Source organism: Bos mutus, chromosome 26 (genome assembly GCF_027580195.1).
Source record: "Bos mutus isolate GX-2022 chromosome 26, NWIPB_WYAK_1.1, whole genome shotgun sequence".
Taxonomy (NCBI): Eukaryota; Metazoa; Chordata; class Mammalia; order Artiodactyla; family Bovidae; genus Bos; species Bos mutus.
Window position 1 is genome coordinate 14,944,115 of NC_091642.1, and position 21,191 is coordinate 14,965,305.

The 21,191-nt window shown below is 51.6% G+C and overlaps 1 protein-coding gene across 1 annotated transcript in view; it reads left to right on the forward strand.

Moving 5' to 3' along the window:
* The window catches only part of HSPA12A (heat shock protein family A (Hsp70) member 12A), a 77,888-nt gene that overhangs the window by 45,662 nt on the left and 11,035 nt on the right, over positions 1-21,191 (forward strand). Inside the window, exons 4-7 of the mRNA XM_070363234.1 lie at positions 2,513-2,699; positions 5,112-5,216; positions 12,757-12,873; positions 20,582-20,753. Coding sequence (XP_070219335.1) covers positions 2,513-2,699; positions 5,112-5,216; positions 12,757-12,873; positions 20,582-20,753 — 581 coding nt within the window. The remainder of the gene's footprint in view (positions 1-2,512; positions 2,700-5,111; positions 5,217-12,756; positions 12,874-20,581; positions 20,754-21,191) is intronic.

Here is a 21,191-nt window from a genome sequence, read left to right on the forward strand (position 1 = left end):
TTGCGACCCCATGGACCGTGGGCTCCTCTGTCCATGGGATTCTCCAGGCAAGAATACTGGAGTGGGTTACCATTCCCTTCTCCAGGGGATCTTCCCGACCCAGGGATCAAACAAGAATACTGGAGTGGGTTGCCATTCCCTTCTCTAGGGGCTCTTCCCGACCCAGGGATCAAACCTGCACTGCAGGCAGATTCTTTACCATCTGAGCCACCAGGGAAGCCCCCATAAACTAGAATCAACGTTTATCGGCTGTATTGTTGTTTTAAGAAATTTATCTCTAAAGGGAGAGTCATACAGTGAAAATTGACAAAAGAGAAAGGAGCAGAAATAACTTTGAACTTGCTGGGGAGGAATTCTTACAAAGCCTTCACAGAGTTCAGGGTCTCTAGGGGTGTTATCTTAGTAATTGTAGAGGTTTTGGAGGAAGGTTCTACCTGAATTTTATTTCAGTCAGAACATATTAATATCACCTTGATCCAGACTGACAGAATTATGAATGAGAAAGTTTAATTTTTTATATTTAAATAGGAATGAAGAATTGAACATTTGAAGGGCAAAACGCTGGAATTCCATTACCTACTGGAAATGTCAGTGTTCATAGTCCTGGAAAACCTATTTCTGAAAGGCTGTGTGTGGAACGCATCCCTGGTCCAGGCACCAGTGTCGGCCTGGGATGGTGATCATCTCTGCATCTCAGTGGGGTCACCATGGGGACTTGGCTCCCTGGGTGGATGGGGCTTGACCGGGGAACTGGCCAGGGATGACTCCGGCCCATCTGCGTGGCAGGTCTAGGGAAAGGCTGGCTGTCCGTCTGGACTGTGATGGCGGTGGCAGGTGTGAGCCCAGCCAGGAGAGCGGCTGGGGAGGAAGATGCTCCTCCCCTAGTGCACTGTGTCTCCCCCAGAGGCTGCTCGTAGGGGTCGTGTGGCAGGACTGGAGCCACCTGCTGAGCCAGGACCTGGTAGAGGAGACAGCATCCTGTCTTTCTGGCAGCCAGGGCTTCGCTGCTGTGGCCCCAAAGAAGGGAGAAGCATCCAGTCACCTGTCTTCTCCACTCTCTTTACTTTTCTCCTTCTTTCTGTCTGCGAGGAGGATGGAAGCTTTTCTGGGGCTCACCTACCCACTGCTTGCTCCATCACACTTCCCATCAGTTCCAGGATCTAATCCCATTGCATCCTACAGTCTGTACTCACCCCTCCTGGCTTCTGGCTCCTCTTCAGCACACAGACATGCAGGGTATGGTCACTTCCCTCCACCAGAGCTGTTCTGATGAGAGCCGTTCCGATCAGCACTCTCATCCACCTGCCACTGTGACTGTCACCCAGGATGGGGGTGCCCGGGTCTGTTTCTTGCCTGGATCTCTTCCTGGCTTGCACCTTCAAGCCCCACCTGGGAGTTCAATTCCAGCACTTTCAAATAAAGCTCTCCATGTTTCCTCCTGCCTACTTCTTGGCCGGGACTGCTGGCATTTGTGAGGGGCACTCTCTCCTCCAGACTCCCCAGCTTGAAACCTGTGGGGTGCCCTGGCACCTGCTCACCAGTGAGGCCATTTGGCTTGGTTCTCCTTCTGGATGGTTCCTCCCCATTATCCCCTCTCTCTCTTCCCGGGGCTCTCTATCCTTGTACGAGCTCCCTCACCTTGAGACCTGAGCTTTGTTCTCAGCCTCCTGGCTTCCAGGCTCCCTTCCTTTAGTCCAGTTTGCTTTGGGTCAACAACAGCTCTGATTCTGTCTGCCCCTGCTCTAAAACCTTTAGTGGCTCCCTATTACTCACTGATTAAATCTCTCACTCTTCAGGGTCCTCACCGCCTTTCCAGTCTCGTTTTCCCCACCCGAGCACAATCACTCTCCTCATTTACATGCTTTCTCCAACCCACACAGTCACCTGGCATTCCCCATACCTGCCCTGTGCTTGCCCCTCTCTGAGCAGCCTGCAGTCTGACCCTCTTTCAACATCTGGCTGTCTGTCCATCCTTCAAGTCTCCCCTGAACCCTGCATTCTTTCCAAGGCCCCCATCTCTCTGCCTCCTTTGACCTCTCTGGGCTGTCTTCCCAGACCCTTCCTCTCCATCTGATGAGGCAGGTATTTATGTGTGTGTTTCTCCCCTGCCTGTTTCAAAGAGGATCCATCTGCTATTGAGTGTTTGCAGATTAAAAAGCCAAAATGCACACCAAACACACACAGACACAGTTACCTACTATGTTGCGAGTTATTTGAAGGCAGAAATATAAATGTTTTATCTCTGTGTCACCAGCAACTGGCACAAAGTAGCTGCTCAGTAAACTTTGAGTGAAAGGATAAAATAGACTTTGTTACTGAGCAAGAACCTGGCCCTTGTCCCTTTCATTTTACTTATTAACTCAAATTGTGTCTCTGGGCACCACTCAACCAGCTAAAATGAGGGCACCTGTAGCAGCCACTGTGAGCACCCACATCTGTACCAGCCTTGTACACAGTAGGTGCTTACATCCGTGCAAGAAGGCCCATAACCTCTGCCTTTCCTTGGCGGCAGGCGATGGGAAGGAGGCGACCCTGGGGTGTCCAACCAGAAGACTCCGACCACCATCCTGTTGACGCCAGAGAGGAAGTTCCACAGTTTCGGGTATGCCGCCAGGGACTTTTACCATGACCTGGACCCCAACGAGGCCAAGCAGTGGCTGTACCTGGAGAAGTTCAAGATGAAGCTGCACACAACTGGGGTGAGCCAGCCTCTCCCGGGCCCCAAGTGCCCGAGAGCCGAGGTTCCTCCAGCCCTCCCCGACCCCTGGGGGCCCTCAGGTTTCTCCCGAGCAGAAATGAATGTCCACTCACCTGATTTTAGAAATAGCCTGGAGCACACCACACTTTGGACCACATGGTACATTTTCGGATGCACACATGGACAAGGAGATATTCAGAATATTTAGCAACTTGTTTGCTTTGGAAATCGACCCGTCAGAGAGACACTGGCTGGATGGAGCACAGGCACAGGGGGCTGGGGGGGCCCTGCTGTTCTGGGAGATCCCGTTTCAGTTGCTGGATTATGGGAAATCAAGGGGTCCTGAAGGAAGGACTTGGGGGCTGGGAGGCCTTTTGGGAGCTCAGGGTAGTGGCTATTAGTGAACCAGTTTGGAAGTAACAAAACAGCTAGCTCATTTAACCCTCTGTGTGGGGAAGGAGTGGCTCAGGAAATCAACCCTCCCCCCAATAATTGGAGGTTCAGTGCCTGAGGCAGTTTTGCTCCCTACTTTCCAGGGTTCAGTGAGATGGCCAAGTCGATTAGGACCCTCCCCTGAGCTTCATCAAAATGTTGGTCCATAGGATACAATTTTTTCAGTTTAAGCAGTTTATCCCTTAAATTTTCCTTAACATGCACAGTTAGAGATGCAGGATACCGATAGTGTTTCGGACCACAGACCCTGAAGCCAGATGGTCTGGGTTTAAATCCCACCTCTGCCACCTTTGCGATACTTGATCCAAGTCACTGAGCCTCTCCTGCCTTGCTTTACCTTATCTGTGAAATGGAGACTTTACTTGTGCTTTTCTTATCGGGATGTTGTAAGGATTGCTATGCTATGCTATGCTATGCTAAGTCACTTCAGTCATGTCCGATTCTGTGTGATCCCAGAGACGGCAGCCTACCAGGCTCCCCCGCCCCTGGGATTCTCCAGGCAAGAACACTGGAGTGGGTTGCCATTTCCTTCTCCAATGCATGAAAGTGAAAAGTGAAAGTGAAGTCTCTCAGTCGTGTCCGACTCTTAGCGACCCCATGGACTGCAGCCTACCAGGCTCCTCCATCCATGGGATTTTCCAGGCAAGAGTACTGGAGTGGGGTGCCATTGCCTTCTCCAGTTGTAAGGATTAAAGGAATCAAAATACACAAAGCCCTTATAACCATGCCAGCCCTTAGCAAGTTAAAGTCAATTGCTACCTTCTATTAGTATCGCTTTTATCTGTCTCCTGTTAAGGGTTTGCAGATGACAAAACAGATGTTACTGGGGAGATCTTGCAGCCAGCACCCAGGGCTCTGTGCTCGTGCACGTGGTGGTCTCTCTCTCAAGCAGACCAACATCTGCTCGAAAAGCGTCCTTCCTGTTTCACCTGATGGGATTCGGTGCCTTATAGCAGTCTCCTGCAAGTGGAAGCCCAGAATTTCTTCAGTTTGAATTTTTAAATTCCAAGCCCTTGTCTTCCTGGTGGCTGGAAGTGGCCTGGGAGCCACCACCCCAAAGCTGGGGTGTCTTTGCTTAACCCCAGGTGTTGGAGTAGTGAGCTTGTGCAGATGGATTGAGATGACGGGCAGGTCCCACAAGGCCAGTTTAGCACTTGATACTCCTTCACGCTCCAAAGGCAAAGGCTAATTACCCAACCTGGATCAATCCAGAGGCCACACTGATTTTTTTCCCCCAGTGGTGATAAGTCTGCTGGTTCCAGGAGACTTAGGGGCTTCCTCCTGATATTTGCTCTGCCCATTCCCACCCCCTGGGGGCTATTTTCATCATTTTTTAATGACCTCAGTCCATCTGGCATCTCACGGAGCATCTTCCACCCGAGGATCACACGCAGCAGCTGCTGTGGCTTCTGGCAGGAGAGGAAGGCAGTGATGCTGGGCTCTCAGTGGATTAGACAGCACAAGCCTTAAAATAGGAGCCCTTCTATTTTTGTGACTTGGTTGGCAGCTCATCGGGTAGTGAAAGCTTCATGCCTGTTTAGTGCCATGCACATCAGCGAGTTGGCATGATTATCTAGGCCTCGATTAGGAGGGTTCCCAAGGGTGACCGTGTGTGTCCATGTGTGGAAATAGTATGTAAATTGCATCGGGAGTGGTGGCTGCTGCCTTTTCTTTCTTCCCCAGCTCTGTTGCTGCCCCAAGACCTCTGCTCCCAGAGGGTCCAGAAGAGGGAAGAAAAGAGGGAGGGAGGGCAGCAGTGGAGATGGGACTGGGGGGGGGGCAGCCAGGGCCTTCTACACAGTAAGGGGGCGATGCTGCCAGCCCTGTCCTGGGGGCATGCCATCCTAGTCTGCAGGAAACACAAACATGGTTCACTGGGATTCCTGGGTCTCCGAGTGGCAGTGCCTAAAGCCAGAAGGGAGGCTTTCTTCTTCCTATCTCACTTCATTCTCCCCTCCAGGACCTCACCATGGATACAGACCTGACAGCAGCAAACGGCAAGAAAGTCAAAGCCCTTGAAATCTTTGCTTACGCCCTGCAGTACTTTAAGGAGCAAGCACTGAAGGTAGGCACATACCAGAGCCTGTACTGTGGAGGGGCACAGAATGTGGGCTTCGTATTCAGAAAGCAGGATGCAGCCATGTGCGCTGCTGGTGGGGAGGGAGCATGGGGCAACTGCTGGGGAGAACAGCCTGGCAGTTCCTCAAAAGGTTAAACACAGGGGCTTCCCTAGTGGCTCAGTGGTAAAGAATCTGCCTGCCAGTGCAGGAGACGGGAGTTCGATCCCTGGTCCGGGAAGATTCCACATGCCGCAGAGCAACTAAAACCCGTGTGTCACAGCTATTGAGCCTGTGCGCTAGAGCCTGAGAGCTGAAACTACGAAGCCCACGCATCCTAGAGTCTGTGATCCACAACAGAAGAGGCCACCGCAGTGAGAAGCCCACACACCACGAGAGTAGCCCCTGCTCACTGCCAGGAGCAAGAAAACCGTGCAGCAACAAAGACCCCGCACAGCCAAAAAATAACTAACTAAAAAAAAGGTTAAACACAGAGTGAGCTGGAGGTTCCAACCCTAGGTGTGTACCAGAGAAAAGAAAACATATATTCACATAAAAACCTGTGCATGAATGTTCATAGCAGCACTGTTCATAATAACCAAAAAGGCAGAAACAACCAACATGTCCATCTGTGGATGAAAGGGTAACTAAATGGGATCCACCCACACACTGGAATATTACTCAGCCTTAAAGAGGAATGAAGTACTGACGTATGCCGTGACACAGATGAACCTCGACGACATGATGCGAAGTGAAAGAAGCCAGATACAAAAGGCCACTTAGCGTAGGATTCCATTTGTAGGAGATGTCCCAAAGAGGCAAATCCATGGGGACAGAAAGTAGATGAGTGATTGCCAGAGGCGGGGGGGTGTGGGAGTGAGGAGTGACTGCCGGGGGTATGGGTTTCTTTGGGGGATGATGAAGTTAGACAGTGGGAAGGTCACACCACCTTGTGAATATACTCACACCCACTGAGCTGTACACTTTAAAGGTGAGTTTTATGGCATGTGAATTATATCTCAGTAAAACAAACAAAAGAAAGAAAGATAGGGGACCCACGTCGCAACTGTGTGATCCTGGGCAAGGTGCTCAGCTTCTCTGATACCCACATACCTAACGTGAAGAAGGAGGCAGGCACCTTCCCTGGGGGTCGTTTGATAATAAGTGAAAGGTTGAATGTTAAATGAGCCCCTCCCATGGGGCTCAGGAAGGAGTAAACACTTGGCAAATAGTTGCTGCTGTCTCTCTCCATGGCTTGCACCCCAGACCCCATGGAAGAAGCTGACCCGGTGAATAAGCCCCCTTTGGTTGGCCTTTCACAAAGGTTTGTTCAATGATGGCTCAGAATGAAGAAAACGGCTAGTTTCCCAGGGGAATATAGCAGTCTGCTCAGAGTCCCCTCCCATGGGCATGGTGACGAGTGGGTGTAGATCAGGGCATTAAAGAGCCTTGTACTGAGCTCTGTCTCGAAAGAACTGGGAACCTCAGAAGCATTTGGTATTATGGGATCAATAGAAGAAATGTGGGGCTTCCAGGGTGGTTCAGTGACAAAGAATCCACCAGCTAAAGTACGAGATGTGAGTTTGATACCTCAGTCGGGAAGATCCCCTGGAGAAGGAAATGGCAACCCACTCCAGTATTCTTTCATGAAGAATCCCATGGACAGAGGAGCATGTGGTGGCAAAAGAGTCAGACACGACCTAGTGACTAAAATAACAAAACAAACAGAAGAAATTTAGTGAATTCTTGAAATAGAATAGAATTCTAGAAATAGGACTGCGTACGTGCATGCTAAGTCGCTTCAGTTGTGTCCCCAACCTTATGGACCGTAGCCAGCCAGGCTCCTCTGTCCATGGGATTCTTCAGGCAAAAATGCTGGAGTGGATTTCCATGCCCTTCTCCAGGGGATCTTCCAAACCCAGGGATCAAACCTGCATCTCTTAAGTGTCCTGCATTGGCAGGTTATTTACCACTAGCGCCACTTGGGAAGTTCAGAAATAGGGCTGCTGCTGCTGCTTCAGTCGTGTCCGACTCTGTGTGACCCCATAGACGGCAGCCCACCAGGCTCCCCCGTCCCTGGGATTCTCCAGGCGAGAACACTGGAGTGGGTTGCCATTTCTTTCTCCAATGCATGAAAGTGGAAAGTGAAAGTGAAGTCGCTCAGTCGTGTCCAACTCTTCGAGACCCCATGGACTGCAGCCTACCAGGCTCCTCCACCCATGGGATTCTCCAGGCAAGAGTACTGGAGTGGGGTGCCACTGCGTTCTCCGCAGAAATAGGGCTAGCAGGAGCCAAAGAAGTGAGAACCTAATACTGCTTTCATCCATTCAAGTACCTTTTGTTTTGAGTACTTCGTGTGGGCCAGGTCCTCTCTGAGTTCTGGTTGTGTGGAAACAAACTGCAATGGGGTATGCAGTCAATTGATGGGTGTCGGGAATTCAGTGAAGGCAGAGATTCTACCCAACAACAGTAGCAGGGAATCCCCCCGGTGGAGAGGGCTTGGGGGCTTCTGACACGCAGCAGCTGGCAGGGCAGGTGTTTCACCTGGTGGAACGGCCCAGGAACAGCTCAGGGGAAAGAAAACATGGCCAACCGCTGCGGGGAGCAGGCGGTTTGGAGCAGGCGAAGGGCAAAGCTGCAGAGAGAGCGGGACCAGTGAGCGGGGGATGAGATGGTGCAGAGTCTCGAATGCCAGTAGAAGGAATTCTTCCTGGGCCGTGGGGAGCCCTCACGGGACTTCTCTCAGGGCAGTGAGTGGCCTCGAGGGCAGTGTTAGAGGAGGGGAGACCGCCGTGGTCCTCAGGGCCTGCAGGGGAAGAAGAGTGACCTGTTGGCAGCTCTCTCAGACCCTGACGCAGGCCTGAGGGCTGAGGGAGAGGCTGACACGCCACCTGCGGGCTCATCTGAGGAACGTGGAAACCAAGAAGATAAACGGGATGTGATGGAGGGAGGGAGTGTTTCCTTCATCAAAGGGGGTGGGGAGAGGACTCTAGGGAAGGGAGTGGGAGAGAGACAGAGGTGGGTTCACTGGGAAGCAGGTGGCGATCAGTCAGAGGCAGGAGCAGGGAGGCCAGTGGGGACCCATGGAAAGGGAGCTGCCATGGGTCCAGTTCAGTTCAGTCGCTCAGTCATGTGCAACTCTTTGAGATCCCATGGACTGCAGCACACCAGGCCTCCCTGTCCACCTCCAACTCCCAGAGTTTACTCAAACTCATGTCCATCGAGTCACTGATGCCATCCAACCATCTCATCCTCTGTCGTCCCCTTCTCTTCCTGCCTTCAATCTTTCCCAGCATCAGGGTCTTTTCCAGTGAGTCAGCTCTTCGCATCAGGTGGCCAAAGTATTGGAGTTTCAGCTTCAGCATCAGTCCTTCCAATGAATATTCAGGACTGATTTCCTTTAGGATGTACTGGTTGGATCTCCTTGCAGTCCAAGGGACTCTCAGTCTTCTCCAACACCACATTTCAAAAGCACCATTTCTTCGGCGCTCAGCTTTCTTTATAGTCCAACTCATATGCATACCTGACTACTGGAAAAACCATAACTTTGACTAGACGGACCTTTGTTGGCAAAGTAATGTCTCTGCTTTTTAATATGCTGTCTAGGTTGGTCATAACTTTTCTTTCAGGGAGCCAGCGTCTTTTAATTTCATGACTGCAGTGAAAGGGAGCCGCCGTGGGTCCAAGAAGGCCTTAAAGCAGGGAGGAGGTGGCCCTCTGTGGGCCTGAAGAGAGGAATTCCAGGGGGACTGACTGAGTGCCCAGAGGAAGATGCAGGCATGAAAGGAGGCCGGTGGGGGCAGGGTGTCTTCAGATTAAGACGAGGAGCCACGGGAACTCAGGGAAAATGTAGGACTTGAGAAAGTCTGTGACTTTGGAGTGTGTCTCAGGTTGGCCATGACGTGAGGACAGGCCTGAGCAGTCCTTCTTTCAGGGGAGGGAGGGATGGGAGGGGACAGAGGTCATCAGGCACAGTATGGGTGAACGGGGGTGGTTGTGTACCTGTCGGCTCAGCCAGAGCCTTCAGGAACTTTCTCCCAGCAGGGAACACATTGTGAAGAAAAGTCTGAGGAGATGTATAGGAACTGGGTCCTTCACAAGAGGCTGGCAGGTGTTCAAGGGGCAGGTGGATTCAGAGCAATGGACTGCTGCATGTTGGACCTGAATAAGCTCAAGTAGATTTCTCAGAAATCACATCCCTGGAGCGGTCTTGTTGTTCACGAGGGACAGTTGGTGAAAGTGCCATGACAGGAAATGTTCAGTCAGTGCCAGCTTCCTTCCCTTCCAAGCTGGTCTCCACCCTCTGGTGAGCAAACAGCCCAACCAGACAACTTTCCATATGGCTAGGAAAGCCTGTCATTCATCTTTGAGCCTTTTCCTGTTTAAAGAGTTTAAAATAGGCTGGACGGTTAATATAGGCGGTACCTTTAGCATCCCTCTCAACCCATTACAGTCTCGCCTACTTTTACAGCCCAGCGCAGACCTACAGAGAAATCAGTTCAGTTCAATTCAGTCGTCAGTCGTGTCCGACTCTTTGCGACCCCATGGACTGCAGCAAGCCAGGCTTCCCTGTCCATCACCAACTCCTGGAGCTTACTCAAACTCATGTCCATCGAGTTGGTGATGCCATCCAACTGTATCATCCTCTGTCATCCCCTTCTCCTACCTTCAATCTTTCCCAGAATCAGTGTCCTTTCCAAGGAGTCAGTTCTTCACATCAGGTGGCCAAAGTATTGGAGCTTCAGCATCAGTCCTTCCAATGAATATTCAGGACCGATTTCCTTTAGGATTGACTGGTTTGATCTCCTTGCAGTCCGAGATTGCCATCTTGACCTCCTGTCAGAAAGTGAAAGTCACTGTCATGTCTGACTCTTTGCGACCCCATGGACTATACAGTCCATGGAATTCTCCAGGCCAGAATACTGGAGTGGGCAGCCATCCCCTTCTCTAGGGAATCTTCCCAACTCAGGGATCAAACCCAGGTCTCCTACACTGCAGGTGGATTCTTTACCAGCTGAACCACCAGGGAAGCCCTCAAGGAAATAAAACATCAAAAAAATAAACACAAAAAAAAGACACAAACAGAAAATGACTGTTTTACTAGCAATCCTACTGGACATATATCCAGAAAAGATGAAAGTATACATGCAAATTTAAAAAGATACATGCACCCCAAGGTTCATAGGAGCATTATTTATTATACAGTAACAAAGACATGGAAGTAACCTAAATGTCCATTGACTAGATGAATGGGTAAAGAAGATGTGGTACAAATAAAAATGGAATATTACTCAGCCATTAAAAAGAATGAAATAATGTCATTTGCAGCAACATGGACGGACCTAGAGATTGTTGTATTAGTGAAGTAAATCAAAGACAAATATCATATATCACATATGTGTAGAATCTAAAAAATGATGCAAATGAACTTCTCTATAAAACAGAAGTAGATCCACAGACATAGAAAACATACTTATGGTTACCAAAGGGGAAAGGGTTGGGGAGGGATAAATTAGGAGTTTGGGATTAACAGACACTGTGCTGTGCTATGCTTAGTCGCTCAGTCATGTCTGACTCTTTGCAACCCTGTGGACTGTAGCCCGCCAGGCCCCTCTGTCCATGGGGATTCTCCAGGCAAAAATACCAGAGTGGGTTGCCATGCCCTCCTCCAGGGGATCTTCCCAATCCAGGGATCAAACTCAAGTCTCCCATATTGCAGGGAGATTCTTTACTATCTGAGACACCAGGAATGCCCAAGAATACTGGAGTGGGTAACCTAACCCTTTTCCAGGGTATCTTCCTGTCCCAGGAATCAAACTAGGGTATCCTGCATTGCAGGCGGATTCTTTACCAGCTGAGCCACCAAGGAAGCCCTTAACAGACACTACTATGTATAAAATGGAAGAAAACAGGACCTATGTATAACACAGGGAATTTTATTCAGCATCTTATAATAACCTATAATGGAAAAGAATTTGAAGTATATATATATCTACATACATATGTATGTATCTATCTACATATATCTATCTACATATGTAGATATATATATATACGTATATATGTATGTATATATTTCTGAGGTAGCTCAGTGGTGAAGAATCTGCCAGCCAAGCTGGAGACATGGGTTCAATCCCTGGGTCAGGAAGATCCCCTGGAGAAGGAAATGGCAACCCACTCCAGTATTCTTGCTTGAGAAATCCCATGGACAGAGGATCCTGGAGGGCTACAGTCCTTGAGGTCGCAAGAGTCGGACATGACTTGGTGACTAAAACGCCAGCACCAGGTTTGAGTTCAGATTTGTCTGGGGAATGTGGGAGCAGGAGGGGAGGGGCAGGTGGCGTGAGCATTGATCAGAGGTCTTTTGTCTTCATGGGCCTGATTGAGACCTCTGATGTTTCTACCCATGCTGTTTATCCAGGTGGGTCTCACTGATTTTTTTTTTTAAGTATAGTTGATTTGCAATGTTATGCCAGTCTCTGCTGTACAGCAAAGTTATACACATCTGTACATTAAAAAATATATATTCTTTTCCATTATGATTTATCCCAGGAGACTGGACGTAGCCCATGTGCAGTGCAGCAGGACCTTATTGTTTATCCATTCTAAATGTAATAGTTTGCATCTACCACCCTTAAACTCCCAGTCCATCCCTCCTCCTCTCCCTCTTCCCCTTGTCAACCACGAGTCTGATCTCTGTGTCTGTGAGCCTGTTTCTGTGTGTAGATAGGTTTTACATTAACTGAAAGTCAAGGGCAGCACCATTCTTGCTAGGTCATGTTGCTCATACCCTTCCCAGCCTGCCAGGAAACCCCCGACGATGTGCTGGGCTTGCAGTAAGGTGAGTGAGTGACAACTCTGATAACAAATGCCACCAGCTGCTAAACATTCCTGTAGGCCAGGCACTGTTCAGATCTGAGACCAAAAGTAACAATTTTGTTAAGACCTTTCTTGGCCTTTAGCGTCAACATAGACCCGGGTCTGGGTGCAGAGTTTGTCTCTGCTCCTTTCTAGCTGGTCAGTCATCACAGAGATACTGAACACATCTAGGCCTTAGTTTGCCATCTGTAGAGAAGGGGCTGTGCCTACCTCTTCCAGACAGGATTCTCAAATGGGTTCATGGAGATGAGGTATGGAAGGAGCTTAACAAGATTGACGTGGCAGAGGAAGCTGTCAGGAAGTGGAGCTCTGAGAAAACAATCAATCCTCCCAACAATGATATGAGCTTACTCTTATCCCCATTGTGCAGATAAGGAATCTGAGGCCTGAGAGGTGGTCACTTGCCCTACATCACAGGACTAGGAAGTGACCAAAGGCCTCAGATCTGCCCGCCTCTACCCGCAGCCACATCCAGTGAATGAAGGAGCTGGTTAGCTCCCTGTTTGCTGAAAATTCAGACAACGGATTCTTGTTCCTGATGCTGGTTAGGTTCAGGGGACTGCAGAATAGACGCCCCAAAAGTTCGTGGTCAAGAAATCTGGATTTTCGGCGAAGCCGCGGGAGGACCAGTTCTGCCTACTTGACCTGCTGCATTTTCTCTGGCTTCAGGAGCTGAGCGACCAGGCGGGTTCAGAGTTCGAGAACTCTGATGTCAGATGGGTCATCACAGTGCCTGCCATCTGGAAGCAGCCGGCCAAGCAGTTCATGAGACAAGCTGCCTACCAGGTGAGTGCGGGGCTGGGGGCAGGTGGGGGCCCAAGATGTACATGGTGCTGGCTGTCACCCCACTCAGCTGTCCCCCAGCATTCAGAGGCCTCCTCAGGAGGCAGCGAGAGGTCGCCCACAGCCAGGAGGTCAGGAGCCTTCTCATTCCTCAGCTTCCTCCCTGGCAAGGATAAGGGGTCTGATGGACAAGGGGAGGGGCTGGCATTGGTTTTCTTTCTGGCTTTATTCATTCCCAGGTCTTGTTGTCAAGGCCTGTCTCTCTGAGGTCAAGGGCTACCTCTCTGAGTAGGTAGCGGGGGAGTGTAGGGAGGAGCCCCTTACAGTAAGGAGGTCAAGGGGGATGCCAGGCTCCAGGGCAGGGGGTGTGTTGTCCTCTGGGCTTTGGCACCTTGGGCAGGAGGAACACCAGCAGCACCAACGGCCAGCCCATCCTTCATGGGTGCTGGAGGGCATCACTGGGGCCACAACCCTAACCCTAACCCTCGTGGCCTCCACCCCTCACACTTGCAGACAACTTGTGCCATGGAGGGGCTCCCATGAGGGGCTGACTTCATGGTGGGAGTGGCCAGCCATACTGACCTGCTATTATGATCCCGGGACAGAGTGGGATCCTTTTGTGCTTAGTCCCCTAGGTTAATAAATGTGTGCTTACCCTGGGAGTCAGCTTCCAGAACCTTCCACCTGAGCAGGCTGGGGAACATCACCCATGTCCTCTGCCATGCCTCCTGGAGTTAGCTGCCCTTCCCAGGAGATGCACCTCTAATGCTGAGTGTGTGGCCACAGACTCAAAGGAAAGGATGGACCTTTCCTTTCAAAAACCTCAACTGAATCCACCCTGAGCACTAACCCTGGAGAAGGAAATGGCAACCTACTCCAGTATTCTTGCCTGGAAAATCACATGGACTTCCCTGATGGCTCAGACAGTAAAGCATCTGCCTACAATGTGGGAGACCTGGGTTCAAATCCTGGGTCAGGAAGATCTCCTGGAGAAGGAAATGGCAACCCACTCTAGTATTCTTGCCTGGAAAATCCCATAGACAGAGGAGCCTAGTAGGCTATAGTCCATGGGGTCTGAAAGAGTCGGACACGACTCAGCGACTAACACACACACACACTGAGCACCAGTCAGATGGGCCTGGGCGTACCTTAAATTGTCCTCCATGCCTGGGGCTTTACTCCAGTTCAGGGAAGGACAGTGTCCCCTCCTTACCCTACCCCTGATCCGCTCCTTCCCTCCACTGCCCCAGCCTGTCTCCTCTGCTCTCCCTTTCCTCTGTTCAGCGTGAGAATCTGGTTCAGTCTATGCATCTGCCAAAAATAGATTTGTTTTTATAGGGACAAGGAAAGCGGGTAGAAGTTCCAGAAACAGACAACTTCTTTAAAAAGGAAGAGATCCAAGTGCAGTTTCACTGCCCACGGGAGCCCTGGGCATCAGGGAGCTCTTCCTAGGTGTCAGCCCTCAGGCAGAGTCCAAGGATCCAGAGACAGGACCCGGGGACCCAGGTGTCTGCTGAGACACACTGTCCAGGGGCCTGAGTTTTCCCAGGAAGGATCCTCAAGATTCATCGTTTGGACTTTTTTCATTTTCCAGCCCTCAGGAAGACTTCAGCAACAAACATGTGACCTGGAAATGGGACAGTTCTTATTTTTAGCCTGAAAAAGTAAGAGGTGCAGAGACTGGTAGATTGATCAGGGCTGTGGAGTCCTGGGCCAGCTCTTTAAGGGATGCCTCTCTGGGTGGGTAGCTGGGGAGTGTAGGGAAAGACCCCTTACACTGAGGAGGCTAAGGGGGAAGCCAGGCTGGGGTGGATGGGGTGTCCTCTGGGCTTTGGCACCTCGGGCAGTAGGAGGGCCAGCAGTTCCTGGGCAGGGCCCAGGTGACAAGCATGGATGGAAGGGATGGGAGGATTTGCTTCCTGAGGCCAGGAGATGCCCTGCCAGTGGATCTGTCCTCTCCTTACCGGGTAACGTTTGTCCTGGCCACTGTGTGTGCAGCTTAATTTGGGGCTCTTTTTGATACTTGTGTTCAGTTTACAGTCACTGGATGGATTTGAAGATGGCAGGGACCAATTGTTCATTCATTCTTTGTTCACTGTTTCATTTATTCATTAAACAAGCCTGTGCTAGCAGCCTGCTTTTCCAGGATGCAGTAGGTGCTCAGGGGCCCTGCTCTCAAATTGCTCACATCCAAGTGGCTCACTGAAGCCATTTGTACTTCTGGGAAAGGGTCTGTAACATGTTAGGGGCACCCTCTTTAGCATATCTTCTGGAAGAGTCTTCAGGACAAAGTGAATGGAGTCTGCTACTCTCCCAAGTTAGCATTTCTCCAACTCTTCCTTCCTCACCTCCCATTTATTATACAGAGTGAGAATGGTGGCTGTTAATCTTCTTATGTGTCAGCTTGACTGGGCTTCAGGGTATCCAAATATTTGGTCAAATATCATCCCAAGTATTGCCATGAGGGTGTTTCTGGATGAGATTAACATTTTACATTGATTGACTAAATAGACCAGATTGCCCTCTCTAAGGTGGGTGGGTCTCATCCAATCAGTTGAAGGCCTGATTTTGAACAAAAGGCTGAACCTTCCTAGATAGAGTAAGAGGGTATTCCTCCTGCCTGCCTGCCTTCAAAGTGGGACATTGTTTCCCCTGCTTTTGGCCTCTAACTGGACTCTTGCTTGGTCTTGAGCCTGCTGGCAAGGGAATTATACTGTCTGCCCTCCGGAGCCTCCAGCTTGCCGACTGAAGTCTTAGGATTTGTCAGTCTCCACAATCATGTGAGCCAACTCCTTATAATAATCCCCTTTCTACATATACAAACATTCTACTGATTCTGTTTCTCTGAAGAAATCTGACACATACAAAACCTGAGCAAAAAGGATAGTTCCTGGCCCACCCAGCTTCTGAGACCTGAGCCTTCCCAGCAGCCCTTCCACCAGAAGCACGGCCCACCGGCCTGGCTTCATGCAGATGAGCAGGCAGGGAGAGCAGGATGGTTTTCCATCAAGGCAGCTGGGAAACTGGTCAGCCCACCCTGCTTGCATGTGGCAAATGGAGCCCCTCCTTCCAGGCTCCTGGGTGCAAGTTCATGGCATTGTCACGTGGCTGAATGTCAACCTCCCATCAGCCTGGTGGAGGAGGAAGAGGCCTGGATGAAGAGAGAGACAGAAGCAATCCTGGGGAGAAGCAGGCCTGCAAGGGGGGTGGGCCTGGGGCTTGAACTTGAAGGTCTGTGATTCACAGCCAGTGAGGGCTGCCCAGCACTTGACATGGGGGCAGCTTCATCTGTGAATCCCCCCAAACCCCTCTTGTGTCAAGTGATTGCTGAAGAAGTGGGTTAAAGCTCCATCTTTTATGATCCACCTTCTTGGGGCAGCTTTAGACCCTTTAAGAGCATTCACTGGAAAGATGGCAACAGAAAGAACAGCTGATGCCTCTTCTGAGGCCCTCAGAAAAGAGCTAGAATAGGAGACAGTTCCACTGTGTCCTGCATGAATCATGCATAGGAAGTAGTGTAGTGTATTTCTAGATGAATTTTGCTTAAAATGTGTAACTCTCATAGGTTCCAGAAACCTGTTAAATAAATTATATTGCCATACCCATGATGATCTCATCTAACACAGAGCTTGCATTTGCCTCCCTTTCTGAACAAGCAGTGAAAGATAATCACATCAAGAAAGAAACCCAACCCGGCACTCAGAAGCCCTGTGGCTGTAGCTCTTTGCAGGTCGATCGATGCCAGGCCAGCCAAGCACTCAACTAGGCTGGGCCTTTTACGCAGCTGTGGACACAGCCCCTTGGCAGATTTTCCTGGCTGACTGCAGGGCCAAGGAGCAGAGAAGTCGGGGTGGTAACTGCCCTCGTCCTTGGCCTCCCTGGAGTGTGGTTTTCTCACCCCGCCGCCCCTCCCAGTGGAGCTTGTGACCAGGAAACTGAGCTCTAAAAACTAATACTACGACTGAGCTGTTGCTGGCCCAGATGCGGAGAGTCAGATGGAGGAGACTGCTCTTGGTTCAGAGGCTTTCTGACTGTAGAATCCTCAGGTCATGCCTGCAAAGCTCTCTTGAGAGGGGCCCGAGGATCGCAGAAAGCCTAGCTGGAGGGATGGGCGATTCATTCATCTGGCAGCTGCCCTCTCAGCACCTACTGTGAGCTTTAGGGCCAGAAGACCTGACAGCTGCCCTTGGAAAACACCCCTTCTTGCAGGAGAAGTTAGACAGGTCCGCACGGATCGACGGTGGGAGGCAGAACATGCCACGTGCTGGGCCGGGGGCTGTGCAGAGGGAGAGCTCACACTGAACAGAACCGTGGCCTTGGGATACCAGCTCCAGGGGTAGGGTTACTGGAAGCGGAGAGTGAGCTCTTCCGTCCTGGCTGACCCTGAACTGATCCCAGGCAAAGACCCCTGGGGTCTCTTGTAGCCCCTAGGCCAGGGGGCTTCTGCTGAGGACAGGGAGTGGTTTTATAGACAAACTAAGCTTGCATTTCAGGGCACGGCATCCTTCTGCTCAGAGAGAAAGACATCTGGGTTTGCAAGAGGCTGGCGGAGATATCTGCATTTCCTCCTTTACTCAGAGTCTCCCGGCAGCTCCGAGAAGCCTCCTGGGGAGATGGAATCTGTGTAGAGACAGCTGTCTTCTCTGGCTTCTCTCTCCGCTCTGCCTGTGGCCTCCCTGAGCATTGGCTGGTGGGGACATGGCGCCTCGGTCTTGCTGGGGAGCGGGGATGGGGGCTGGTTCAAGCAGAGGAGTGTGGTTACTTGGTCCTGGGCCTCCCAGAGACTGCCGGGCCACCCCCCACCCCCGACCTTGCCTTTTCCTCCCCTCTGGTTTGGGGTCCTCTTCACCTCCACTTCCATCTGCATCTTTACCCAGGTATTGTGGGGAACTCCTCACGGAAATGGGTCAAAGCTTTTGCTGTGGAGCTGAGCCCAGTCCAGCTGGGGAGGGACAGATGAATGGTCCCCCGAGGGGTGCAGCCCCGGCTCTTTGGGGGCAGATTCAGATCAGTCTGCTAGTCTTTCACATCTTCAGGATGTGGGAGCATCCCGGTGGGAGGTGGTCTCAGTCAAACACCAAGGGACCCTCGGACGCCCTTGAATTGTATCATTCTACTCAAGACCCCTCACTCCTCTGGACTTGATGTGATTTTCCATGGATGTTTCACATGTAAGTTAGCCTGTTCAGAATTTCTGGGAAGGCCTGGAGAGGAATGAAGGTGTCTGTCTTCTCTGTTCCTTTGTCCCCTGCAGTCCCCATTGCCCCAGACAGGCCCTGGACCCAGCTATTCTCACCAGCCATGTAGGCACCGCCTGGCTGGCTGACAGTACCGAGAGACAGGAACGTGCCTTTCCTCCTTGACACTGAGTCCTGGGCGCCCTCTGCTCTGCCCTCCGCAGCCTCCTCCTATCCTGAGCTTTGCAGGAGAGGCTTGTGTATCCCGGGCTCGCTGTTGTTGTTCATCTTTCCTTCTTCCTCAGTCCACGTGGTGGGAGCCGGGCCTGTGAGCTCCTGGTCTAGAAGGGTCTTGGCTTTATGAGGATGGAAGAACCAGGCCACGAGCACTGCGCGGTAGACAGGGCTCCTCCTGCTGTCACTCTGGAGTTTTTCTTCTGGGATCCTGGGGAGAAAGGTTCAGAGGTTTCCCTGTTCCTGGCAGCACTTGCCGTGGGTAACCCATGGCTTCTTTCATCAGGCACCTTAACCCTCGGCTGCCTTTTTACTGAGGATGTCTGATGAGATCCTGTGAGAAAGTGAAGCTGGGGGAGGGGGCACTTTAATCCCTTGGACCAGAATCTTGGCACACACCTGCGTCAATCACCCACTGACCCGTGTAAGCTCAGGGCAGACCTGGCCTCTTCAACCTGGGGGCCCGGCTGATGGGCAACAGATCCTGCTTGTGTGGTTGGGCTCAACTGAGGCAGGAAGGAGGCAGGTTCCCATGGAGGGTGAAGCCACGTGTGGTTCCATCTGGTTTTGTGAAGGACAGTCTTCCAGAAGGGTTCTGCCCTTGGCAGACATTTAGTTTTGGCAAAGTAGAGACTTTGTCACCTGCCGGCTAAGGGTATCTGAGACCTAATTGATTGGTTCATTTGGGATAATACGGTTATTCGGGAGAACAGATGGCAGCAGGTATAGGCAGTCCTGTCCCAGACTAAATGAGTGGAGATCGCACCTTCAAACCAGTTCAGGAGGGGAGTGTTAGGGGCACCCAGGAGTTCTGTCAAAGCATGGAGGCCTGGGCCCCACTTCAGTAACTGGAATTACTAAGAACAGGAGAGCTCAGAACCAGTTCTAGAGCTAGTCTGTGGGGCCTGGGCTGACTCTCACTTCTGTTGGTTACCCTGGAGCCTAAGACTGTCCCAGTTTGGGCACTGAGAGATCAGTGTCCCAGGAAACCCAGGACAGTTGGTGACCCTACCTCTCCAAGCCTTGGTTTCTTTCTGCATAAAGTGAAGGAGTTGGATAAAAGGTATCTGCAATTTCTAACCTCAACTCCCCTCCCTTCCTTGCCCAATAATTGACCCTCCAAAGCCCCTTCTGCTCATGACCCTAGGCTGGCTCTTCCCCATGGGTCATTTACGAGTGTGATGTTAGGCAGACCCTGGCTGACAAGATGAGCCTGGGGGCCTTCTCCTGGGGCCTGGGGAGAACCAGGGGCCTTCTCCAAAGTGGATATTGCACCCAGGGAACATCCCGGGTTCCCTCGGAAATGGCAGCAAAGACAGCAAACACAGCGGTGCCAGAACGAGCTAGTTTTAGTTTCCCGTCATGTTGGCAACCAAGGGCATCCATACGCATGGGCAGCTTCAGCAAGCAAGCACACCTCGTGCTCCAGGTCAAGGCCAAGCCGGTCTGTGTCTCTGCGCAGCCTCAGAGGGGTGTTCCCGAAGCCCCCTGGCTGCCCTTTGAGAGGCCTGGAGGGGTTGTGGCTGGAGCGAGCCAGGCGTCACGGGGCAGACGCACATCTGCTGTGAACAGGAGAGGGGCTTTGCACAGGATAACTGCCAGTGGGCTTTTCCCCGCATCTACGACCTGAGGACCCTGTGGATTCCAGGGTGGGGGTGAGGGACTTTCTCCTGGAGCCCCCTTGGTGCTCCGGAGTTAACAGGTCAGATGCCCACATAGCAGATTCAGATTCTCGCACAGCTGAGGCCCGGAGATGGTCTTTCTGTTTCCTAGGCCACCAACCATTGGTGTTTGCTAGGCCTTGGTCCTGCCATTTAGTTCTGGAGCCGGAAACAGTCCATGATCGCCCTTCCATCCGGGGTTGGTTTTCTAAGTTTTGAGTCCTTTGCCCCTTTGGGCTTCTCAACTGTGGGCCAAGCGGGCCAAACATGCAGGCGGCCTTGAGGCTCACAAAGCCTGACACTTGCCAAGAATACTTGTACGCTGACAACCGACTCCAGTACTCTTGCCTGGAAAATCCCATGGACAGGGGAGCCTGGCTGGCTGCAGTCCATGGGGTCGCAAAGAGTTGGACACAACTGAGCAACTTCACTTTCACTTTCTTTCCTTTGCCCAGTCTGGGATGTTTGGGTACCTGGCTTAGGGTTCAGCACCCAGTCACCCCCAATTTTAGGCTCTGCAGGGGCCTGTGGAGGGAGTTTCCCCAACAAGCAGAGGATGAGTGCCCGTTCCTTGGGGGTGCTCACACCCAAGGTGGGGGTGTCCTCGGAGGGGTCCCAGCCTTGCCTTCTGTCTTCCAGGCAGGCCTGGCCTCCCCAGAGAACTCGGAGCAGCTCATCATTGCCCTGGAGCCCGAGGCAGCCTCCATCTACTGCCGGAAGCTGCGGCTGCACCAGATGACCGATCTGAGCAGCAAGGCCGCGGTCAACGGGTACAGCTCCAGTGACACAGTAGGAGCTGGGTTTGCACAGGGTACCTGCTCTCTCTCTCCCCTCCCCGCTGGCCCCTCTCCCCTCCCCGCTGGCCCCTCTCCGGCCCCCTGCATGTGTCTCTGCCTCAGAGTTTGCAAAGGCCGTCAGGAGCCCTCAAGATGCCAGGAGACCTCAAGATGCTTCTGGAGGAGGCTGGAGTTAAATACCTCTGTGCTCAGCTCCCCCCTCCCCCAACCCGGCCCCTCCAAGGACACTGTAAACTCAGCAGTGGCTACCGCTGTTCATCACCAACCCTAGTGCCTAAGGGGAGGACCCTTCTCTCCCAAGAACGTGAGAGCAGTCCAAGAGTGGCTCTTGGCCATGCATTTTACTCGGCTTTTAAGTCTTTCCTATTAACTGATTCTTAATCTAATTCCACTGGCCTGTTATTAATGCCTCCATTAAGACTGTTGATTTATTGCTGACTCATTCATTGGGG